General features: G+C 52.7%; 2 protein-coding genes across 7 annotated transcripts in view; one reads left to right on the top strand and one right to left on the bottom strand.

Moving 5' to 3' along the window:
* The window catches only part of KCNJ9 (potassium inwardly rectifying channel subfamily J member 9), a 68,018-nt gene extending 59,316 nt beyond the window's left edge, over positions 1-8,702 (top strand). For 3 of the 4 annotated variants that reach the window (XM_066362045.1, XM_066362044.1, XM_066362043.1), the window contains 2 exons: positions 1,317-2,263; positions 4,822-8,702. In XM_066362045.1, coding sequence (XP_066218142.1) covers positions 1,414-2,263; positions 4,822-5,180 — 1,209 coding nt within the window. In that variant the 5' untranslated portion in view covers positions 1,317-1,413 and the 3' untranslated portion in view covers positions 5,181-8,702. The remainder of the gene's footprint in view (positions 1-1,316; positions 2,264-4,821) is intronic. The other variant, XM_066362046.1, reaches the window with a different exon arrangement.
* Positions 8,703-9,426: 724 nt separating this feature from the next.
* On the bottom strand, positions 9,427-17,094 carry IGSF8 (immunoglobulin superfamily member 8). 3 transcript variants are annotated; one of them, XM_066362042.1, is made up of 8 exons: positions 16,947-17,094; positions 16,566-16,748; positions 13,111-13,488; positions 11,691-12,152; positions 10,967-11,374; positions 10,342-10,755; positions 9,869-10,000; positions 9,427-9,687 (listed from the first exon to the last, which is right to left on the bottom strand). In XM_066362042.1, exons 2-7 carry the CDS (start codon positions 16,618-16,620, stop codon positions 9,885-9,887), a joined length of 1,833 nt encoding a protein of 610 aa, XP_066218139.1. In that variant the 5' UTR covers positions 16,621-16,748; positions 16,947-17,094; the 3' UTR covers positions 9,427-9,687; positions 9,869-9,884. The 3 variants fall into 3 exon arrangements, with proteins under 3 accessions (XP_066218139.1, XP_066218137.1, XP_066218138.1); XM_066362040.1 differs by having other exon boundaries at positions 9,889-10,000; XM_066362041.1 differs by having other exon boundaries at positions 9,889-10,000; positions 16,952-17,094.
* Positions 17,095-21,273: the final 4,179 nt, after the last annotated feature.

Here is a 21,273-nt window from a genome sequence, read left to right as displayed (position 1 = left end):
GAGGCAAAATCAGATGGACTTCTCTTGGAATCTGAGCTTTGGGGTATGGGGAGGTGTTGTTAGGATAGTCGGTGGGAGGTAAGATGTTGAGAAGAAAGAATTGGAGGGAAGGGGGAGGTAAATGTGGGTGCTTAGTGCTTCACTGGACCTGATTTATTATATCTCATGAAGAATAGGATAACAGAGAAATACAAGCCTAACTCCTGATGCACTTTGTGCTTCCTTTAACCTGGGCATCAGTGTTGGTGGCATATCCCCCAGTCCTCTGGCCCATTTTCAGGCTGTCTCCATTGTGAAAAGAACCCAAGGAAAAATGGGATGATTCTACAGCAGCAATGAGCATGGTTAGTGCTCAGGAGAGTTTCCAGCGGGAATTTTCAAACCTTGTACAGATGAAATTTTTTTGCTTACCCTCCACCACTTCCATTCTCCTTTGTAAACTTGTTGGGAGAAGGAAGATGTGCATAGGGATATAGTGTAAGTGAGGTCCAGGGCGGAAGGAACTGGGAACGACTTTCTGTGCGTCAGTCTCAGGGTGAACGACTGAAGAGCCAGGTTAGACCATCAGGTTGAATGGTGAAGAACAGAGATTAGGGGACTGACCTGACAATAACTAGGGAGGGGTGGAGTACAGCAGCGATTTTCACTCAGTATGCCACAGCACACTGGGGTGCCGCAAAATTATTTAACACGTGCAGTATCTGACTATTTAGTCAGGGACACTGACCTCTTTTCCCTCAGATTGGCAAATAAAAATAAAAAAAATGACAGCCAACACAGTGTGTTGAATGAATCATAATTATACCTATTTTTTTTTTTTTGTCAGATCAGCAAAAATATAATACATTCTCTGGCGTACCACAGAATTCTAGTAATTCGTTTATGTGTGCCATGAGATGAAAAAAGTTGAAAACCTCTGTAGTAATAGAAGATTAACTGCCTGCCTCCAAGAAGCCTACAGTCTAATGATTTCAGGAAACTACCCAGCTGCCTGGGCCTTTTGCCCGGATGCCCTGGAGTGCTGCACAGCCTAGTTAGAGGCGGCAGGGCCGGGATCTCTGATGTAGCCTTCCCCTGAAAACAACCATCAAACTTGGATAGTGCTATCCGGTTCAAATCTGATATCCCATTTGATCCTCATGATTTTGTGAGCTGGGGGAGCAGCAAGGGTTGTTATGTATTATTCACATCCTACTGATGCGGAGACTGAGGCCAAGAGGTACGAAGGGCCTCACTCAGGGTCACCCAGCTCCTCGGTGCGGGCCTAGTGGTCTCTGCCTCTCCCGGGGGTCGGTTAATTCTGTCCATCCTTTAAGTCCCTGCAGGACCCGCTACGCCGCTGAGGGGCAGCCGGCAGCCTCCGTGGCGGCGCTGACCTTGCCCCTAACCGGGACCCCACCCGCCGCCATCGCCATGGCGAAGGAGAAAGCCGCCTTGGCTCCGGGCCCGGAGGAGCAGCCGCGACGCCGCGGCCGCCAGCGCTACGTTGAGAAGGACGGCCGGTGCAACGTGCAGCAGGGCAACGTGCGCGAGACGTACCGCTACCTGACCGACCTGTTCACCACGCTGGTGGACCTGCACTGGCGGCTCAGCCTGCTCTTCTTCGTGCTCGCCTACGCGCTCACCTGGCTTTTCTTCGGCGCCATCTGGTGGCTCATCGCCTACGGCCGCGGCGACCTGGAGCACCTGGAGGACACCGCCTGGACGCCGTGCGTCAACAACCTCAACGGCTTCGTGGCCGCCTTCCTCTTCTCCATCGAGACGGAGACCACCATCGGCTACGGGCACCGAGTCATCACAGACCAGTGCCCCGAGGGCATCGTGCTGCTGCTGCTGCAGGCCATCCTGGGCTCTATGGTGAACGCCTTCATGGTGGGCTGCATGTTCGTCAAGATCTCGCAGCCCAACAAGCGCGCCGCCACGCTCGTCTTCTCTTCGCATGCGGTGGTCTCGCAGCGCGACGGCCGCCTCTGCCTCATGTTCCGCGTGGGCGACCTGCGCTCTTCGCACATCGTCGAGGCCTCCATCCGCGCCAAGCTCATCCGCTCGCGCCAGACGCTGGAGGGCGAGTTCATCCCGCTGCACCAGACCGACCTCAGCGTGGGCTTCGACACCGGAGACGACCGCCTCTTCCTCGTCTCGCCGCTCGTCATCAGCCACGAGATCGACGCCGCCAGCCCCTTCTGGGAGGCATCGCGCCGCGCCCTGGAGAGAGACGACTTTGAGATTGTGGTCATCCTGGAGGGCATGGTGGAAGCCACGGGTGCGGGGCGGCTGGAGGAGGGTCGGGCCGGCGGAGGTGGGCGGGGCCGAGGAGGGTTGGGGCGAGGGGAGGGGCCAGGGACGGGATGGGGCAGAGGGGGAGAGCTTAGACCCAGAGGCTGGTGGAGAGAATGAGGTGAGATGGGGACCTCGGTTGGGAGGGGCATGTGAGCAGAGTTGCCCCGCAGAGAAGCCAGAGAAAGCTAGGAGAGCTTCTCCGAAGTGGCCCTGGCCTGGGGCCCTGGACTGAGAGGTCTGTGTCGTTGGGAATAGGGGAGAGGACTAATAATAGCTACCACTCACCCAGTGCTTCTGTCCTGCACAGCTCTAAAGCACCTTATAATTTAATCTTAAGGGAAACCCTACGAAGGTAACTTCTTGTGATTGCGCTCATTCTTCAGAGAAGAGATTGTCCCAACAAAAAATTAAGTAAGTTGTCCACAGTCATAAGCGGATAAGTGGCCATGCCTGGAGAGGACACAGGCAGTCAGTCTGGCTTCAGTGTTAAGTGGTACAAAGCTGGACACGGGAGTTAGGCTCCTGGTTTTTGTCATTCAGAGAGGTCTAGGACTCTGGAATTGGGTGGTGAGTTTTCCATGTCCTGAGTTATTCCTAGGCTGGACTTTAACGAGAGGTCGATACCCGATCTCACTTCTGCTTCAGTTTCCCTATCCATCAAAAGATTCTCAGCTTCCACTGACAAAGGAAACAGATGCTCTTAGCATTTCTAGCAGCTTCCCAGAAGGAACTGTCAATGCGCCTGTGGTGTCAGTACCTCCAGTCAGACTTACACAGTGAGGGGCTTGGAAGCAGGTGGGAAAAGGCCAGTGCGGGGGCACCCACTGAGGTCCCTTGGGACTTGACATTTAGGAGTGGGAGGATTAGAAAACTGCAGGTGGATAACCAAAGGCTGATGCAGTTCTGCCACTGCTGTCAAAACTTTTGCACTCGGCCTGCTTCTCCCATAAACCTCACCCTCAAACCCCTTCCTGGCAGCTTCAAGCCTCACACCACTCTCTGCCTCAGTGTTTCCCTTTCTTTCTTTACCACCGCCAGGATCACCCTAGCTCTTTTCCTCCCCCACTCGCCCCACCCCCTTTCTCTCCATCCCTGAAATGTCCACTGTTTTTCCAGTACCTGAGGTAACTCCTCCCCTTACAAAGATGTCCCTGCCCAGCCCTCGGCTCCCTTTGTACCCAGCCTCTCTCTCCCCAGTGTCCCCTCTGCTTTGTCTCCTCCCCCACTGGATTCTTTCTATTCCAGCCTTCATCAAAGGAAAGGATTACCAGTGACCCCAAAGTCTGTCTCAGTGTGGGGCTTGCCATGGTGAGAACCAGTGTCTGGTTAGGTGATGTTCACCCTTCTGTTCCCCCTTGTTCTGAGGTAAACATGAGCTAAGTTGAATAGGAGAGACCCTGGGGTGAGCCCCCCTAACAGGGAGGACAGCACACAGGGCCAGGGCAAGTAGGATGGGCTGGACAAGATAGGGATGGAATCTTGTCTGACTTTTCTAGAGTGACACAGCTAGAAAGGATAGTATTATTTTGGGTGTGAGAATCTGGATCCAAAATGCTTTTGAAAATCAAATATAATGAGCCAAAATCCAGTGAGATGACATTTAAAAGGAGTAAATATAAAAGTCTACATTTAGGCTTTTTTAAAAAAATCACTTATGTAAGCAGAGCATAAAAGAGCTCTGATAAAAAAGAACTGGGAGTTTTAGTTGGCCACAGGCTTAATGTTATAGCAATGTGATACAGCTTCCAAAATGTTTATGTAATATAATCTTGGGCCCTATTAGCTAAAGCATCATGGCCAGAAGAGAGAGGTGGTAAGATCTCTCTTATGCAAGTATCAGGCCTTGACTGGAATGCTTAAAGAGCCTTCCTTGGCCATTTTGGTTTACAGTCAAGAAAGTAAAATTTGGGGAAGCCAGGTCACATGAGGAATGGTGGAGGGTGACAGGATGTTCAGCCTAAAGAAGATAAAACATGATGGAACCTGAGACTCCTGTTCTCAGATACTTGAAGAGGTGTCATATGGCAGGAGAATGAAACCAAAGGGTGAAAATCTCAGGAGGCAGATTTTAGCTCTATATAAAAAGTAAATAAAGGAATAACAACTCAATTATTAGAGCCATTATACAACGGAATGGGCACCTTGTGAGGTGGTGAGCTCTTAATTCTGAGACATAATCAAGTGCAAGGCAGATGCCCACAATTGGGAATACTCCAGTGGGGAGCCCTGTATGGAGAGGGAAGTTAGACTAGATGATCCTCATGGTCAATTTTAAGGTTAAATTTCCCTGATTGGCATCTCCAGTGGATAGGCAAGGAGAGGCAGGGTTGCAGATGAAGAGGAGTTGGACAAATGGAGAAGAGGTGAGAGAGCTGAGCAAGTACAGGAGTTGGGAAGGGGAAGAAAGTAGGCTGCACCAAAACGGGGTGGGGTCCTTGGGGAGGGATATAAGGAAGGGTTCTAGGAATAGGGCTGTGGAGTGAGAGGCAGGAGAGGGAAGCCGAGGACTGGGATCCCCCTGACCCATGCCCCTCCCCCCAGGAATGACATGCCAAGCTCGGAGCTCCTACCTGGTGGATGAGGTGCTGTGGGGCCACCGCTTCACGTCAGTGCTGACCCTGGAGGACGGCTTCTACGAGGTGGACTATGCGAGCTTCCACCAGACTTTTGAGGTGCCCACACCCTCTTGCAGTGCCCGGGAGCTGGCTGAGGCAGCGGCCCGCCTTGATGCCCATCTCTACTGGTCTATCCCCAGCCATCTGGATGAGAAGGTGGAGGAGGAGGAGGGGGCAAGGGATGGGGAACGGGAGGAGTTAGGGGATGGGGTAGAGGGAGAGGACGGGGCTGACAAGGAGCAGAATGGCTGCCTGCCACCCCCAGAGAGTGAGTCCAAGGTGTGAAGTTTCTTTTGGACCCCTGTGACAGGACCAGACACAGGTACCTAGGGAGCTGGATATTGGAGATGGAGAAGGAGGCAGGTGAGGTCCCTGCGAATGTGCTAAGGCTAGAGAGGCCCCTCAGAATCTCGAGTCCAGGATCCGATGTGAAAGGGAGGGATCCTGACTTCAAGAGAATGGAGGGTGAGGATGGGTGAACTTACCAGCCTGTCTGTGTTGGACCTTCACATCTGTCCATGGGTGGATGGATGGACAGAAGAAGGGACTTGTGTGGATTGGATATGGGAAGATGGAAGCAGATAGATGGCTGGTGGATAGGTAAATGGGCCAATAGACAGGTGGTGCACGCCAGACTACTACTAACCCATACAGTGTCTTTGTACAAATTCTAAAAAGGCACCCTTCTCCTCCAGACTGAGGCCATTCAAACAAGGGTGAGTGGCTTGGGGAGCAGAGGGTGGGCTGAATTTTAGTCCCCACTCGCCACCTCAGCCAGCCTCCCTGTGTGTGGCACGGCTGTCTCACCAGAGACAGTAGTCCCATCTGAACCAGAGGAAAGAAAGCTGGATGGAGGTAGGCAGAGATGAGAGTATCCCCAAAGCTCCACCCCCACCACGGTGACAGGATGAGTGGGAGGATGAAAGGATGTAGCGGTGCCTCAGCAGGGTATGAATGAATGACCTTGTCTGCTACGTAGGGAAACAGGAAGTAAGGAGTTGCCAGAGCTGGGGTCCTGTGAAAGGAGAGCTAATTTCTGACAGTAGAGGGAGATTTCATAAGTACCTCTGCAGATGTAGGAGGGGGAAGAGAGGTGAGTGCACTAGAGGTGGGACACAGGGGTCCTTGGGAAGGCAGTTAGTCTGGGGGACAGTGAGAGGGAGTCGTTCATATTGCTCATTGGGTGTCCATAGAGTATGGGACACTGAACCAGGCACATGAGGGATGAACAGTCAGAGACCATTTCCTATCCTGGAATATAGTGTGGATAGAGAAAAACAGAGAAATATGCCTGTGGCAACTGTTTCAAACTGAGAACCTGAGCAGTCTCTCTGAGCAGTAGAAGGGTTTGGCAATCAGAAAGCTAGGGATTGAGCAAGGCGCAGAGAATGCGCTAAGCCAGCAGCTCTAACACTGGAGTGTGCATCGGAGTCGCCCGAAGGGTAGGGTTCCTGGAAACAGACTCCGGCCCCACTCCCAGAGCTTCTGACTCAATAGGTCTGATAGAGACCAAACATTTGCATTTCTAGCAAGTTCCCAGGTCATGCTGACACTGATGGAATGGGGACCACAGTTTGAGAACCACTGCTGTAAGCCAAGACGTGGACGTCATATCAGGAGGTGGGGCTTATAACCTGGAGAGTAGCTAAAGAGAAGTTGAGGAATCTTGGAATGTAGACTGAAATATAAAGGGAGGAGTCTTATTTGTAGGGAAAGGGGACCCTGAAACCCAGGCTGATGAGTTTAACTCTGGGCCCAGGAGCTCATCCATCAGTGTAAATAAGGCAGTGACAACTTGAGATAGTGTTTGGGGAAGATAAGTAGGCAATTCAGATACGAGGAGGAAGTCGGGAGGCCTTGAAGAGATTGCTGTGGAGGTGGTGGGGAGCTGTAACAGGATGTGGCGGAGAACCCTAGGTTCTTACTTCACAGTAACATCTTTGCCACAAGCATTTTTTCCTCAAACATGTTGCTAAACAACTAATTGGCTATAAGGCAATTTTGTTATTAAAAATGACATTAAAAAGAACATGCAGCCATGGACAGCTTGGTTGGTTACAGCATCTTCCCAAAACCACCAGTTTAATCCCCAGTCAGGGCACATACAGGAACAGATCAATGTTCCCCTCTCTCTCTCTCTCTCTCTCTCAAATCAATTTTTTTAAATTTTTCTTAAAAAGGACATAAAAATATTAAAGACTTTATTGTGAAATACAAGGTATCCGGATATATTTTAAAAATGTAGACTTGGCCTGACCTGTGGTGGCGCAGTGGATAAAGCGTAGACCTGGAAATGCTGAGGTCGCTGGTTCGAAACCCTGGGCTTGCCTGGTCAAGGCACATATGGGAGTTGATGCTTCCAGCTCCTCCCTCCTTCTCTCTGTCTCTCCTCTCTCTCTTTCTCTGTCTCTCTCTCTCTCCCTCTCTCTCTCCTCTCTAAAAATGAATAAATAAAATAAAAATGAAAAAGTTTAAAAAAAAGAATTTTAAAAAAATGTAGACTCATAGCAGTACTGCACAAATCACTGATTTTATTTTGTGGTTGTACCTAACTATTGAATATTTGTCTTAGTTCTATGGGAAATGTGGGTTCAACTCTGCACCTTCCTAGAAGGACCTTGGCCTCTCTTTCTCCCCCAATATAGTGTTTTTCAAAATAAGAAACTAACTCTTGGGGCAAATCATTATCATCTGGAAGAAATGCTAACTATTTTAAGACCAGCACTACATCTACTTGTCACTGTATAGACCATTATGAAAACTAGCTAAGATTTATATAATGTAAAAATGGGAGTACTGCGACAACTTTATGAATGGAGAAATGAAACCAAAATGGCAACTAGCTTAAATACATTAAGTCCGCTGAAAATGATTGTCAATGGAGAAATGAAATCAAACAAACATGCCACCCCACCCCCCAAAACAGTCAACCAGTTATTCTCTCTCTCACGGCAAAATTGCTTCACAGCCAGTTAGTTGTGCAGTAAAAATGTTTGGGACAAAAATGTTTGCAGCAAAGATGCTACAATGAACTACTGGGTGTCCCCTTGTAGGACTTTGGGAGGCAGGATTAAATGTGGGAGAAAGAAGCAAGATATCTGACATCTGGCTGTGCCTGGGCCTGTAGTCTGCCCAGGACGGGAGCCCCCGCAGAGGCTATTCCCATCCCACATCCACCCCCTTCTTGTGTCATCCGTCACCAAGGAGACAGCAGTATCAAGTTAGGAAGAAGCAGAATTAGAAGGGACCCAGGATTGTGCCCAAGCAGGCATGCCCTCTGACAGTGGCTCTACCTCACTCCTGTCCTTTAATAAAAGTTTAGAGGAAAACACCCGTCTGCTCCATTCCAGGCTGGGAAGCTGAGGTCCTGTGGGACCTGTGCCTCCTACAAGCAGAAATGTGGGTCTCAGAGGGAGTCCGTGCCAGTTTGGACCCACTCAGAGTATGTCTTTACCTCAGGTCACAGGACCGCCTGAGTCATCATCAATCAGAGATGAGATCCCAGAAACCTGGTGTTACCTGAAGAACAAATGTTGGGATGCAGGATGGGGAGTCATTTTGGTTTAATTCAGTGAAAAAGTTGGACAGGAGGGAGTGGGTTGTCTGTATACATACACATGACACAGTAGTTAATCCACTGCAATTGAATGGGCAGAGAAACTGAGGCAGGATGAAAGTCACTGAGACCCCACCATACCTCTTCTGCCACTCAGGGCACCGCCGGATACAATGCAAGGAGTCAGGAGACCTAGGTTCTAGTCCCGACACTGTCACTAATTAGCTCTATAGTTCTGGGTAAGTCATATCACTTTTCTGGGCCTCAGCTTCCCTATCTGTAAAAATAACACAGCAAACTAGTAATGCGCAATAAATGTTTAGATAACTGAACTGAAAGAGGTAAACTGGGTGCCTAAAGTGCAGTGTAGTAAGAATTCTAAGATTAAAGATCCCTTAGGCAGAGGGATGAGGCGAAGGCTTGGTGGGGGTGCCTGCAGGCTGTGAGGTGGGTCACCAGGGGCTCTGGACACAAAGGCCTCCCCTGGCTGCTGTCATACCCAACACCCAGGCAACACTGTGTTCTGGGGCTTCTATTCTGCTGCTGTCGGACAGAATAATGAGGCTAGAGAGGAAAAAGGATCAGGCCCCAGGGCCAGTGGAAGGAGTCAGGTCCAAGATCAGTGGGACCAGCAGGTAAGAGGGCAGAGTGGTGCCGAGAAATGAGAAAGGGCACTGGCCCCTGGAAGCCGGTGCCCTGCAACCTGGGAGAAGCCGGGAGAGGGGACCCCCCTTGCTGTGTGGCCCTCCCTGAGTAGGAGTACCAACAGGAATTGGCTCAGCACTGACAGCTAAGGCAGCAGATGGGACCCAGCCATCCCTTCCTGGGGTAGATGGCATGGCCCATGGAGGCCAGATGGCGTTTGTGGTGGGAAGAGAGGCCTGGGTCATTCAGAATAGGTTGTCAACCCCCAACAACCTCCCTGCCACACCCCCCAGCCCTACAGCCTGATGGCAGGGAAGACACAGCCAGCCCTGGATTTTATAAAACATGTTTATTCACATTTTAGAAAAACTAAGTCTAGGACAGGCCTCCCTACAGGCTAAGTATGAAATCAAGAACAGAAGCCAGAGGGAGGAGTCAAGAAGGACGGAGTGGGGAATGGAGGCCAGGCCTCCCACTCTGGGTAAGGGTAGGTCAAATAAATTAAAGGGAGGGCTGACAAAGCGAGAGGGTATCCAGGCAACCAGAAGTGGGCTTGGAGCTGGGCTGGAAAACAGTCAACACCTGTGAGAACTGGAGAGACAGTGTGGAGTGAGCTAAGGAGAGCCCTGAGTGGGGCTCCCTCCCAGCCCTCAGCCTGTGATCAGGGTCCTGCAGAAAACTATGAACTGGCTTCTGCTCCAGGGGGCGCCAGGGAGCAAGGAAGCTTATCTCAGGGCTTGAGAAGGCAAGGCTGGGGGTTCTTTTCCCTCACCTGGGGGGACAAAGGATCACCGTTTTCGCAGCCTCTTCATGAAGCAGCAGGTGATGGTGCTAAGGATGCTGGCGCCGGTGACTAGGGCCACCCCTGCACCCACCAGCAGGGGCATGAACAGAGTGTCCAGAGCTGGGTGAGAGAGAACAGCCATGTTCAGCCTGGGGTGCCGCTGCCCCCATGCACTGACCCACTGAAGTGCCAGCACCTTCTCTATCAAGTTGTCTGCACCCACCTCCGCCCCAGTCCCAGACAGCCCTCCCAGCCACTCCCTGCCCTCTGTACTCAAGTCAGCCTCCACCCCTGCGGCAGATGGGAATGGAGGCTCAGAGCTGCATTTTCATGACTCTTCTTGTAAAGTGATGTGGAGAGAAAGAGGGGACAGCAGCAGGATGATCAGATAGAAAGGGAGGAATAAGAGCATGGGGCTGGAGGAAGGGGGTGAGTAGGAGGGCAGGGCGAGAGTCACTCACCATGCGTGTAGGGGTAGACGGTGACAGGCCCCGAACGGGCACTGCCCACCTGGTACCAGCTGTCATCAGCATGCTGCACCCAGGCGCTGGGGGCACAGTGGTATATACCTTCATCTTCGGGCCCCAAGCCGTGTAGTCTCAGCCGATGGCTTCGGGGTGCTACCAACTCCACACTGACAGGGCTTCCTCCAGGCCTGACCCCCAGCTTTACCACACCATCGTGACCCACGCCACCCACCAGCTGGGCAGAGGCTGAGCTCAGCTCCCCCTTCTCAGCTCGCTCCACCCACCAGCTGGCGGCCAGCCGCAGCCCCGAGGGGCCGCCCCGCACGGAGATGTTGCAGATCAGGGAGGCAGTCTCCCCACGGTATACTGCGCCTCCTGCCAGCCACGCCACAGCCTCCAGCACCACACCTGCACAACAAAGACAATGGGGTCAGAGGGTGAAGGGTCAGGGGGCATGTAGTCAGGACCACTATCCCAGCAACACCCCAGGAAATTCAAGGTGTCCCCACAATCTTAGAAGAGGAGTATGAGACTAAGGCATGGAGGCAGCTGACAGAGATGGAGTCATAGTAGCTGCAGGAAAAGGGTTCTTCTACAAGCCCAACCGCCCTCCCCTTACCTTCCTCCCGCACATGCACCGGGAGGGGCCGGGAGCGGGCACTGGCTGCTTCACGAAGCCGGGCTCCAAACCCTCGGACGTAGGCCTTGGTGAGGCAGCGGTAGGTGCCCGCGTCGCCAGGCTGGACAGCCTCCAGCCGTAGCCGGTAGGTTCTCGATGCCACCTTCTCCATGGCAATGTGCCGGCCCTCGTAGCCAGGGCCTAGGCTGCCCACACCCTCTGTGTCCAACTGGGCTACCAGGCGGCCAGGCCCCGGTGCCCCTGCAGGTGCCATTTCCCAGCCCACAGAGTACACAGCATGATGGCCTGGTGGGGGCAGTGCCCCTGACACATTGCACAGCAGTTCCAAGGGTTCCCCTGGGCCAATCCGACGTTCACCAGGCCCCACTGCCACTGCTAGCTGGCTGGCTGAAACACCGGAGGGGAAAGGGGTGTCAGAGAAACAAGAGGAGACACAGAACGCCTGACTCCCCTTGACAGCAGCAACTTTGAGGCCACCTTTCAGACCCTCATGGGGTATGACCCTCTTCCCCACCCAGGAGCCTGACTCGCTCTCAGCCATGGCCCACCTATCCCCACACCCAACTCTAAGCAGAGAAAACCTCTCATGGGTACAGAGGAAAGCAATGTTCACAGGACTACTCTCTGGTCAGACAATGACCACCTAATGTCCCTGATGCCCACGATGCCCACTGAGATGATAAGGCTCCCAGCTCCCACTCACACAGGGTCTGCACATCCACGTGAGCCAGGACAGCTCTCTTCTCTGCTATCTGGGCCCAGCTGCCATCAGGATCCTGAATCCACTCAGCAGCAGTGCAGTGGTAGGTGCCAGCATCCTCTGCCTGGGCACCCCCTACCACCATGCGATACCGTTCAGCCCCCTCCTTGCTCAGCTGCAGCTCCCCTGCAACTAGCCGCTCAGCATAGGGAGCACCAGCCTCCACAGCCAGGTCAGGCCGGAGTCCCACCACTTCCTGCAGAGTCCTTCGCCCCATTGGCGCCTCGGGCATGGCTCGTCCAAAGGATACTGCCAGGTGTGTGTGTTTCTGCGTGCTTGTCCGTGCCAGGCATCCCAGTGCCAGCTCCTGCCCCTCGTGCACCATCAGGCGAGGGGGAGAAGTTGGGGCCTGACGGCCCCGGGGGCCTGGGGAGGTAGCAGACACCTGCAGCACATCTGGAAGAACTGGAGAGAACAGCTGGTGTGAAGGAGGGCTAGAAGCTGGCAGCCCTCATTTCTGTTTCTTACATACAACCTTATCTTCCTAAATAGACTGTGAGGTCCTAGAGAGTCAATAATACATTCAAGGTGTATTATTTCTTCTAAACAGTGGTACCAAGCACAGTGCTGGGCACACCACAGGCACTCAATAAATACTTGCTGAATATCACAGAATCAGCCCATTGCCTACTCACCCTTATGTCTGGGACTGATCCCTGTTTGAAATACTCAGAAAAATGGCTCTGTCTTCCTTCTCAGAAGACAGAGACTAAGAGAGCAAGAATGTAACATGGTCTCATTCCTCCTAATCCACCTCTGCTTTCTCTCCTCCTTCCCTAGCTCTGGATCCTGGAGTCTCCAGGAATGGAGTTGATTTACCCTGTCAGAGAATGGAAAAGGTACCAGACAGTTTAAGGATGTTTCCTCTCTCTCAGGGGGTAGATCAATGAAATAAGTAGAGCAGTGGACTGGAAAGGGTTAGAGCAGTGGTCCCCAATCCCCGGGCTGCGGACTGGTACCGGTCCGCAGAGAAAGAATAAATAACTTACATTATTTCCGCTTTATTTATATTTAAGTCTGAACAATGTTTTATTTTTTTAAAATGACCTGATTCCCTCTGTTACATCCGTCTAAGACTCACTCTTGACACTTGTCTCGGCCACGTGATACACTTATCCATCCCACCCTAAAGGCCGGTCCGTGAAAATATTTTCTGACATTAAACCAGTCCGTGGCCCAAAAAAGGTTGGGGACCACTGGGTTAGAGTCCTTGACCTGCCACTAATTTGTTGGGTGACTTTGTGCAAGTCACTTAACCACTTTAGGCCTCAGGTTCCTCAGCTGCAAACCTAAGGGGTGGTGAGATAGGTCCCTCTTGGTCCTGATTTTCTGCCCTTTTTTGTGGAGGAGAGTGGCTCATTACCTCTCAGTTCCACTTTGCCGCTGTAGCTGCCCAGGTAGCGGGCATCAGTGGAGGGTGTATAGCATTCATAAACACCAGCGTCCTGGGCCTGCAGGTGGGCAATCTTGAGCATCACAGCATCACCCCGCAAACGCTGCACCTGTATCTCACCAGCTGTCACACGAGGCCCAAAGACAGCATAGGAGAACCGGGGATCCCTGGTACTAACAATGCCCAGTGCAGCCTCTGGGGCCTCAGGCCTGTAGAGGAACCACTCAAAGTCCTGCTGGGCAGGGCCCTCGTAGCCAGTGACATTGCAAGAGATAGAGATGGCTGTGCCAACCACGCGGTACAGCGGCCCCTCAGGAACCAGCACCTCCCGGGCACAGCACCCAACTCCTGTAAGGAAGAAGAGAAGTTAGGAATACCCAAATCCCCATTGCTTCCCCCCACTACCTGCACCACTCTTGGCCCTTGCCCCTGAAGAGAAAGGAAACCCGGGGAAAGTTGGTGAGCCGCTTGGGCTGTTCTTAGAAAAGGGAAAGAATGCTGGGAGGCAAGACATCTGGGTCTCAAGGAGCCGATATAGAGCCAGGTATACCTCAGAACCCAGAATATCCCATTTCCGGCAGGCCAGGAGCAGAGTGCCGATAAGCAGAATGAAGAACATCTGCTTCTCGTTTTAACCATTTCCTAATTCCAGCTGTACCTTGATTCCCTCCCCCTACATGCTGCACTCACATCTGTGGTTCCCGCTCTGGCCTGGTCAGCACAGCCTTCTAGATAAGGGATTCTGAGATGACATGTACCCCTCCTTTGTTTCAGAGGAGATGGCAAATTCTTGCTCAAAAGGGCTAACCAGGAGACTCCTGACAATGGAGCCAGTGGCCCCAGCTGGACAGAGCACAGACCCAGTCATTTCTCACCACACAATGCTCTCCCCCCCCTCCAGCTGTGCCATGAGCTCACTGCTCCTCCCGCCACACAGGACTGCAGAGGCAAGAGTCAGCCTCTGCAGGGGGGCAGGGGGGCAGACACACAGAAGGTCCCCTCCCCACTCCTCACAGCGCCTGCTAATCTTCCAGTCTGCCCAGCTGATGCACAATGTGCCCCTCCCAACTCCCTAACAAAAGCCTCATTTGCATATGTCATGCCTTCATTTATATATGGCTCACTTTCCATAGGGAGGCAGGAAATAGCCAGCTACCCTTTCCTACTTTTCTTTCCTAGAATAAGCCAAACTCTCTACCCTCATCCCCAGTCCCACCTTGCCCCAGTGGATACTCCGGGGCCTTGGAGGGTTCAGCTCTCTCCTTCTTTCCTTCCATCTTAACCCCACTAGATAAGATCACAGAACCCCAGAATGTAAGGAGGGCTGGAACAGACCCCTGCCTCCATTGTACAGATGAGAAAGGTAAGGCAGAAGTACACTGTCTTGGCCAAGATCCTACTGTCCTTGGATGGCTTCCGCATATCCCTGCAGAGGGGACAAAGCCAGAGAGCAAGATGGGGAGTTCCAAGGCAAACGAGGCCTAAGGCGACGACCTCACCAAAATGTTACTCCGCAGGGGCTGAAGAAAAATGAAAACACCAAGTCTGTGGTCAAAATCTGTCCTCCAGCTCCTCCAAAAGTACTCTCTTTGACTCTCCCATCGGAGCAGGTTCCTTGCCCTTCTTCCTGTGGCTGAGTCACAGGAGAATTTGTGGTAGCTTGGCTAGAGAGCGTGGTTAGAGCGCAGCCTGGGAGTCAGCCTCATTCCTGTCCCCAGCTATATGGCCTAGACCTGTCCCTTCATCTCCCAGGCCTCAGTTTCCACACTAAGATCTATAAGCTTCCACTCTGACAGGGTGACTCTGGAGGGCCCTGCCTGAGGGCACTTTATAATCAGGGTTCTGGCAAAGACAGACCAGCTGACACCTTCCCTGGCCTCCACCTTCCATGGCCTCCAGGCAGACTGCTCAGAAGGGCTCCTTCCCACCTTCCTGGTTCCACAACTGCTGATGCTTGGAGATCCCCATGGGAAAGTCACCTTCACTGCCTTAGGGAACCAGCTTCCCGGCAGCTCTCTCCCCAGCCAGGGCCCCTCCCCTGTGTTAGCAGAGAGGAATAAGAAGGCAAAGAAACTTGCTTTGTAGTCAAACAGATATGGTCTCAAATCCTAGACCCAACACTCACTAGATATGTTCTCTGACAAGTTACTCCATTTTTCTCATCTTCGAAATCACCATAAGTGCCCAGCAGACTCCTCCATCTCTGTACGTCACACTTCCCCACCTCCCCTGGGCTCCTCTCTGCTTCACACTGCCCACTGGGGAAAAAGGGCAACTGCTAGGCAGCAGAGCCCTCTGACATCTTCCTGCCTCCCGCCCAGGGCCCCAAGAAGCGGATTCATTCTATTCCCACAGGGTCCAGGGAACTACGCAGCAGAAGAAGACTGCTTGGTGCCACTGTGGAGCTCTGGTTCAGAAAAGGCATCTGGGGTGAAGTCAGCCTGTGCCTGGACTATGGCAGCTCCAAATCCCGACAGAAAGGCTACACCCACCCTCAACCCCCACACTGCACTCTTATTTCAAGGGCTTCAGTCTCCTGAACATCTCTGTACAGGCAGTCTCACTGTCTTGATGCCATACGCCTTCCCAGGGAGCCCTTCAGTTCATGCCCCAAACAAGCACAATGTTGCTGCTTTTATGCATCCATGCAGCATTGGTCCAGGACCAGGTGGGGCCTAGTAACCCCATCATGAATATCCACTAAGTGAGAAACAGGGTGCTTGGAGATCCCAGGATCTGTCTCCATGTAGCCTGGTTTTCTCCTGAGACAGGAAAGCTGGAACTAAGGGGGTGTGACAACCAGTGGGAGACTACAGAGCTAAGGGCCATATGGAAGCGGGAAATTGGGGCAAAGAGGGACCCTGCCCAAGTCAGAGATGGGGGTGAGAAAGGAAACTGCACCTAACCTCAGATGGTGAACTGTGCAACCTCAGAGGATCAGAGGATGAAGCCTTTGGGGGATGGGGTGGGGGAGGCAATTAGGGAAGACTTACATCAAAGAACGTGGGTAGAACAGGCCCCTGGGCCTCCAGCCAACTTGGGGCAATTAGAAAACCGGCAGGCACTGCCCACTCAGAGCGGGCACCCCAAGCTAGGCCTGAAGCAGAATGTGAGGCAGAGAGGAGTCACAGCATTTGGGCGCAGCGACCCCAGGATCTGAGTATGCCCACTGGCCCCCAGAGACCTGGCAGTCCCTGGGGCGGCACCTCGGTAGGTATTCACTGTGCCCCAGCCTGGGTTTCACCATGCCCCTCGCCGACCCCACCCCACCCCACCCCCCGCAGACTGGCCTGGCGGTTTGGAGGAACCCCTGACGAAGGAGAGTGCAAAAGGCTCTGAATGCTGAGAAGCCTAGCAGGGCTGGGCGCCAGGTGGCAGGCAACTGCTGGGTGGGTCTGGGGGCTGAGGGCAGGGGCCGGGCTTACCCAGCATTAACATCAGCAGCACTGGCGTTGGCGGCGTGGAACCGAGGGCGCCCATCCTGCGCAGCCGGCTCTGGGGAGGTTCCGGGGGGCGGCGCGAGCTCTGAGTGGCCAGGTGCTCGGGGGGCGCATGCCCGGGTGGGGAGCGCAAAGCGGAGTTACGAAGCGTGGGTGCTCAGAGCGGAGCTGGGCAAAGATGTAGCTGCTAAGTCCCCACCTTCCTCCCCGTTCCTCCTCCCTCCCCCAGCGCTTCCTCTCCCTCCTCTGGGACTCTGGAGATAGTTCCCTCCCGGCCCTGCCCGAGCTCCTCCCCCGCCCCGGCCCCGGGCTGCGGCCCACCCCGGGTCCAGCCCGGTCCCCAACCCCGCCTCGACCCCTCCTGACCCTGCCTTCGCCCGGATCCCCGGTCTTGGACGTCGGCCCTGTTCCCGGTTCCGCGCGGCCTTTAGACTCAGCCCCGCCCCCGCCCCTGCCCCTGTTCGGGGCTCCGCGGGGACCTGGGACTTGAACCTCGGCTCCGGCCCCGCCCCGACCCCTGCCCTGGCCCCACCCACTTTAGTCCAGGTCCCGCCCCAGACCTCGGCCCCAGCTCCTCCCTCACCGCGGCCCTGCCCGTCTCAGATCTCGCTCCGCCCCCCTCAGGCCCGACGGGATCCCGGCCCAGTCTCCCGGCTTCCTCTCTTCCCAGCCTCAGCCGGCGCCCGCGGGCGACACCTGGGCTCAGCCGAGTCCCCATCCACCGAGTAGCAGTGCACTCCTACCCGGCACCAGCCAGCTTTCTCTGAGTTGGGTTGCAGTGACCACGGGGCTCTGGGCCGTTAGGCCTCGCGGCAAACCCCGCTGAAAGGCATGGGCGGGACTCGGGAGTTCTGGACGCGAAGGATTTGGCCTGGAGACCTGTTTGCCAGCCCTTCGGGGCAGAAGCGGAGGAAGAGCGTCAGGAGGGTGCGCCGGCCAGGCGTCTTCACTTCCCTGGTTGCTTAACCTCCTTCTTGTTGGCAAATTGACATCCACCCCAAAATGGTTTTATTTATTCATTATAGAGAGGGAAGAGAGAGAGAGAGAGAGAGAGAGAGAGAGAGAGAGAAGGAGGAGGAGGAGGAGGAGGAGGAGGAGGAGGAGGAGGAGGAGGAAGCATCAACTCCCATGTGTGCTTTGACCAGGCAAGCCCAGGGTTTTGAACCGGCATCCTCACCGTTTCCAGGTTGACGCTTTATCCACTGCACCACCACAGGTCAGGCCCCAAAATGTTTTTATGACGATTAATTGGCACACGATAACACAAAATTGGAGATAGTGTTTTTGTTTTGTTTTTGAATTATTATTTAAACCGCTTGCTACGAAATTCAGTTTACACTTAAGGAAAGGGCAATCCTGGGGTTTGGCTGAAGGAGTCTTTATTTCCAATTAGGACAGATGGATTTCACTCTGCATTGGGAGGGTGGGGCCTCTTTCCTTAGGGCCCGGTCTCTTCTCCACTAGGAGAAGGTGGGGAGGGGCAGGAAGGATGGAGCTAGAAGGGGAAGAAGAGAAGCCAGGTCTGCAAAACTAACTGTCAAAGTGACTGTGGGAGGTGACCACAGAGCTCATCTAGCATCTACCTGCCCCCACATTTCTCCCCACCCTCCCACACAGTGCCCACCCCCCTTAGAGAAGGAGGAAACAAACCCTGAAAGGGGAAGTGGCACAGGCCAGACCAGACCTTCCTGGACTGCCTATTCCCTGGTACAGTGCCTGGCTCAGACGTGTTCAGTTGATGCCACATTCAGAGACAGACCAGATCATCTCTGAGGCAGAATGCTGCAAACCCCAAGGGAAATCAGAGGCAGCCCTCCCTTCCCAATACTTCCTGGAGATGCCCAGGAGCAGCGCAGCAGGGTGCCCGGTTCCTCTCATTCTGACATATGCACAGACTGATTTCCCCAGATTCATTTCACCTAAACCCATGCACAGGCCAGGTTGAGCTCTATGAAAACTAAAAGGCACAGAGAAGTTCTTGGAGGAAAGCCACTTCCTTTATTCAAGAGAGGAGTGGCTTTAATGCCTTAATGATGCTTGAGAGATGTTGCCGATCTTGCTCATGAAACCAAGGGTCCTTATGACTTTGATGAAATTTAGCTTTAAATCCTAGTTTTAGATATATAGAGAAAGGAAGATGATTTCTAGAGCTATTTAAAGCTAATTTAATTTTTTTTTAGAGAGACAAGAAGGGAGAGAGATGAGAAGAATCAACTCATAGTTGCGTAACTTTAGTTGTTCATTGATTGCTTCTCATATGTGCCTTGACTGGGGGCCTCAAGCTGACCCCTTGCTTAAGCCAGCAACCTTGGGATCATGTCAGTGATCCTAGTGATCCTGTGCTCAAGCCCAGGACCCCACGCTAAAGCTGGCCAGCCTGTGCTCAAGCCAGCAACCTCAGGGTTTCGAACCTGGGACCTCCACATCCCAGATCAATGCTCTATCCCACTGTGCCACCAGCGGTCAAGCTAAAGCTAAATTTAATCAGTCATAAGGACCCCTCAGGGAGCTAGCTTTCCTCGGGATAATCAGCAACCCCTAAGGCAGCAAGAGATAGTAGCCCAGACTTGACTAATCGTCACAAGGACCTGACTAATGGTCACAAGATCTGGACTTCTGACAGGCTAAAGATAATGTCTTGACCTCTATTATGTTTCAGCTCCTGAGCTTTAAGGTAGAATGACACTGTTGCCACTTTCCCATAAAACCAGGCCGGGAGACACCAGGAAAGACCTCAAAACTGTCCTGAAAACCTGAATAAATGATTTATTACCCTTACCTCACCTCCAACCAGTCAGCCCCCAGCACAACTCCAAACCCCCAACCCATGGTGTCTTATGATTTTGCCCCCTATAATCTGCAACCTTCGCACCAACAGGGAGCAATTGGTCTTTTAAGCATTAGCTTCCAGTTCTCCTGGGTAGCACCATTCATAAAATAGCCAATTTGTGTCCGCTGCAATTCTCAGTGAAGATTGTCCTCTGTCAAGGGAGCTACAGGCATAGGAATGGACTACCCAACATAACCTACTTTAGCTAGGCGTTTTTATGTTCAGACCATCCTATGTGGTTACTCAATCTCTGAGTTTGTAGGGCCTGCCAAGCTGACTTCCCCTGAGCTTATCAGGTTTACTATGTGGCCCCTTTTTGTCATCACAGATATTATTTCTAGTCGTTACAGCAGATTTACTTAATGGCATCATTTAACAGCTAAGAAGTCTGAGGTTCAGAGGGGTTAAGCATTTTGCCTAAGGCCACACAGTTTTTCTTTTTTAAGTGGCCAAGGTATAAGGAACTCAGATCTGTTGCCAAAGCCCAAAATTTTCCCATACCCCATTATCTCTTTTCCCAAGCCTCTCCACCCTATAAACTCTTCATTCAACAACTACTGACTGGACCAGGCCTCATGCTGGCCACTCCAGATGGTAGTAAACACCTCCAGCATGGTACCTGCCTTCAGGGAACATATAATCGGACTAGGGAGACACACCATAAATAAGTAAAAACCAACGTCCAGTATGAGTGTTATGAGAGGGGACTCTCAAGGAGCTAGAGACGAGGAGGTATTGAACGCAGGACAGGTGTCTCTGCAATGGAGATGAAACCTCCGGGGAAACGCAGCGGGTTTTTTTCCTGCAGATGCTCCTCCCCAGAATTCCATAGGTCGCCAGCAGGGGGAGCCCATGGCCCAGGCCTGACTCCCCCCTCAAGATGTTTATATAACTTGGAAAACTGGGGGAGGAGAGCAAGCCCCAAGCACGAGGCTTGCCACACATAAAGACAGACGCGTGTACTAGCCATAACACAAAGGAGTTTCATATACAAAGATATCACATACACAGAACAAAGCACAAACACACGCACAAGACATGCACATGCTGCCAAGAAGGAATATGTGATGTAGACTACAGAGCACTCCTGTATCCTCCCCCTCTGGCCCATAAAACACCACCCAGGCTTACCCAGCATCTTGGCTGATGCCTGTGGTGGGGTGAGCAGAAAAAAGAGGAAGGCAGACTTTCCATGAGCCTCAGGCCAGCCTGAGACAGGAGGGAGGGTGGGAACTTGGGATTGCAGAGACGTGTGAGGGGTGTGTAATGACAACAGCACCTGTCGTCATTGCCATCACCTGCTTTCTATTGGTCTCCATGCACCACCAGTGTAGGCATATATCACACACCAGGCCTGTGTTTCACATGAATGTGTAATCATTTCCCTCCAAGATGTACAAGGCACCAAGGTGGCACTGAAGGGTTATAAGTGTCATTAAAGATAATTAGGACCCCTGCACTGCTCTAAAGGAGTTCATTATCTGGCTGAGATGTCACAGCCATGAGACATGGTTCTCAGAGAGGCACATTCAAAGACAGGCCCATCAACATAATAGCACTGACCTGTGCCAGGTGCATAAAACAATCTCATTTAATCCTCACCAGAGCCCTCTGAGGTCAGTGCTATTATTATTTGCCGAAGGAAACTGAGGTGTACAGAAGCTTAGGAATGTGTGAGCCTGGGGTTGTCTAAGTGTAGAGGAACCTATGCTTCTAACCCATGTTACATGACTTCTTAAAGGCAGACATGGGATCAGCACATACAAATACACACCCAGCGATTGACAGCACCTTACAGAGTGGCAACACATCAAAGCAGCAAGCTCAAGGCAGAAGGCTGTGGGCCACAGGTCACAGGTTGGA

Source organism: Saccopteryx leptura, chromosome 2, assembly GCF_036850995.1.
Source record: "Saccopteryx leptura isolate mSacLep1 chromosome 2, mSacLep1_pri_phased_curated, whole genome shotgun sequence".
Classification (NCBI taxonomy): Eukaryota; Metazoa; Chordata; class Mammalia; order Chiroptera; family Emballonuridae; genus Saccopteryx; species Saccopteryx leptura.
The sequence above is the reverse complement of the archived record's forward strand: the minus strand, read 5'-3'. Positions and strand labels throughout refer to the sequence as shown.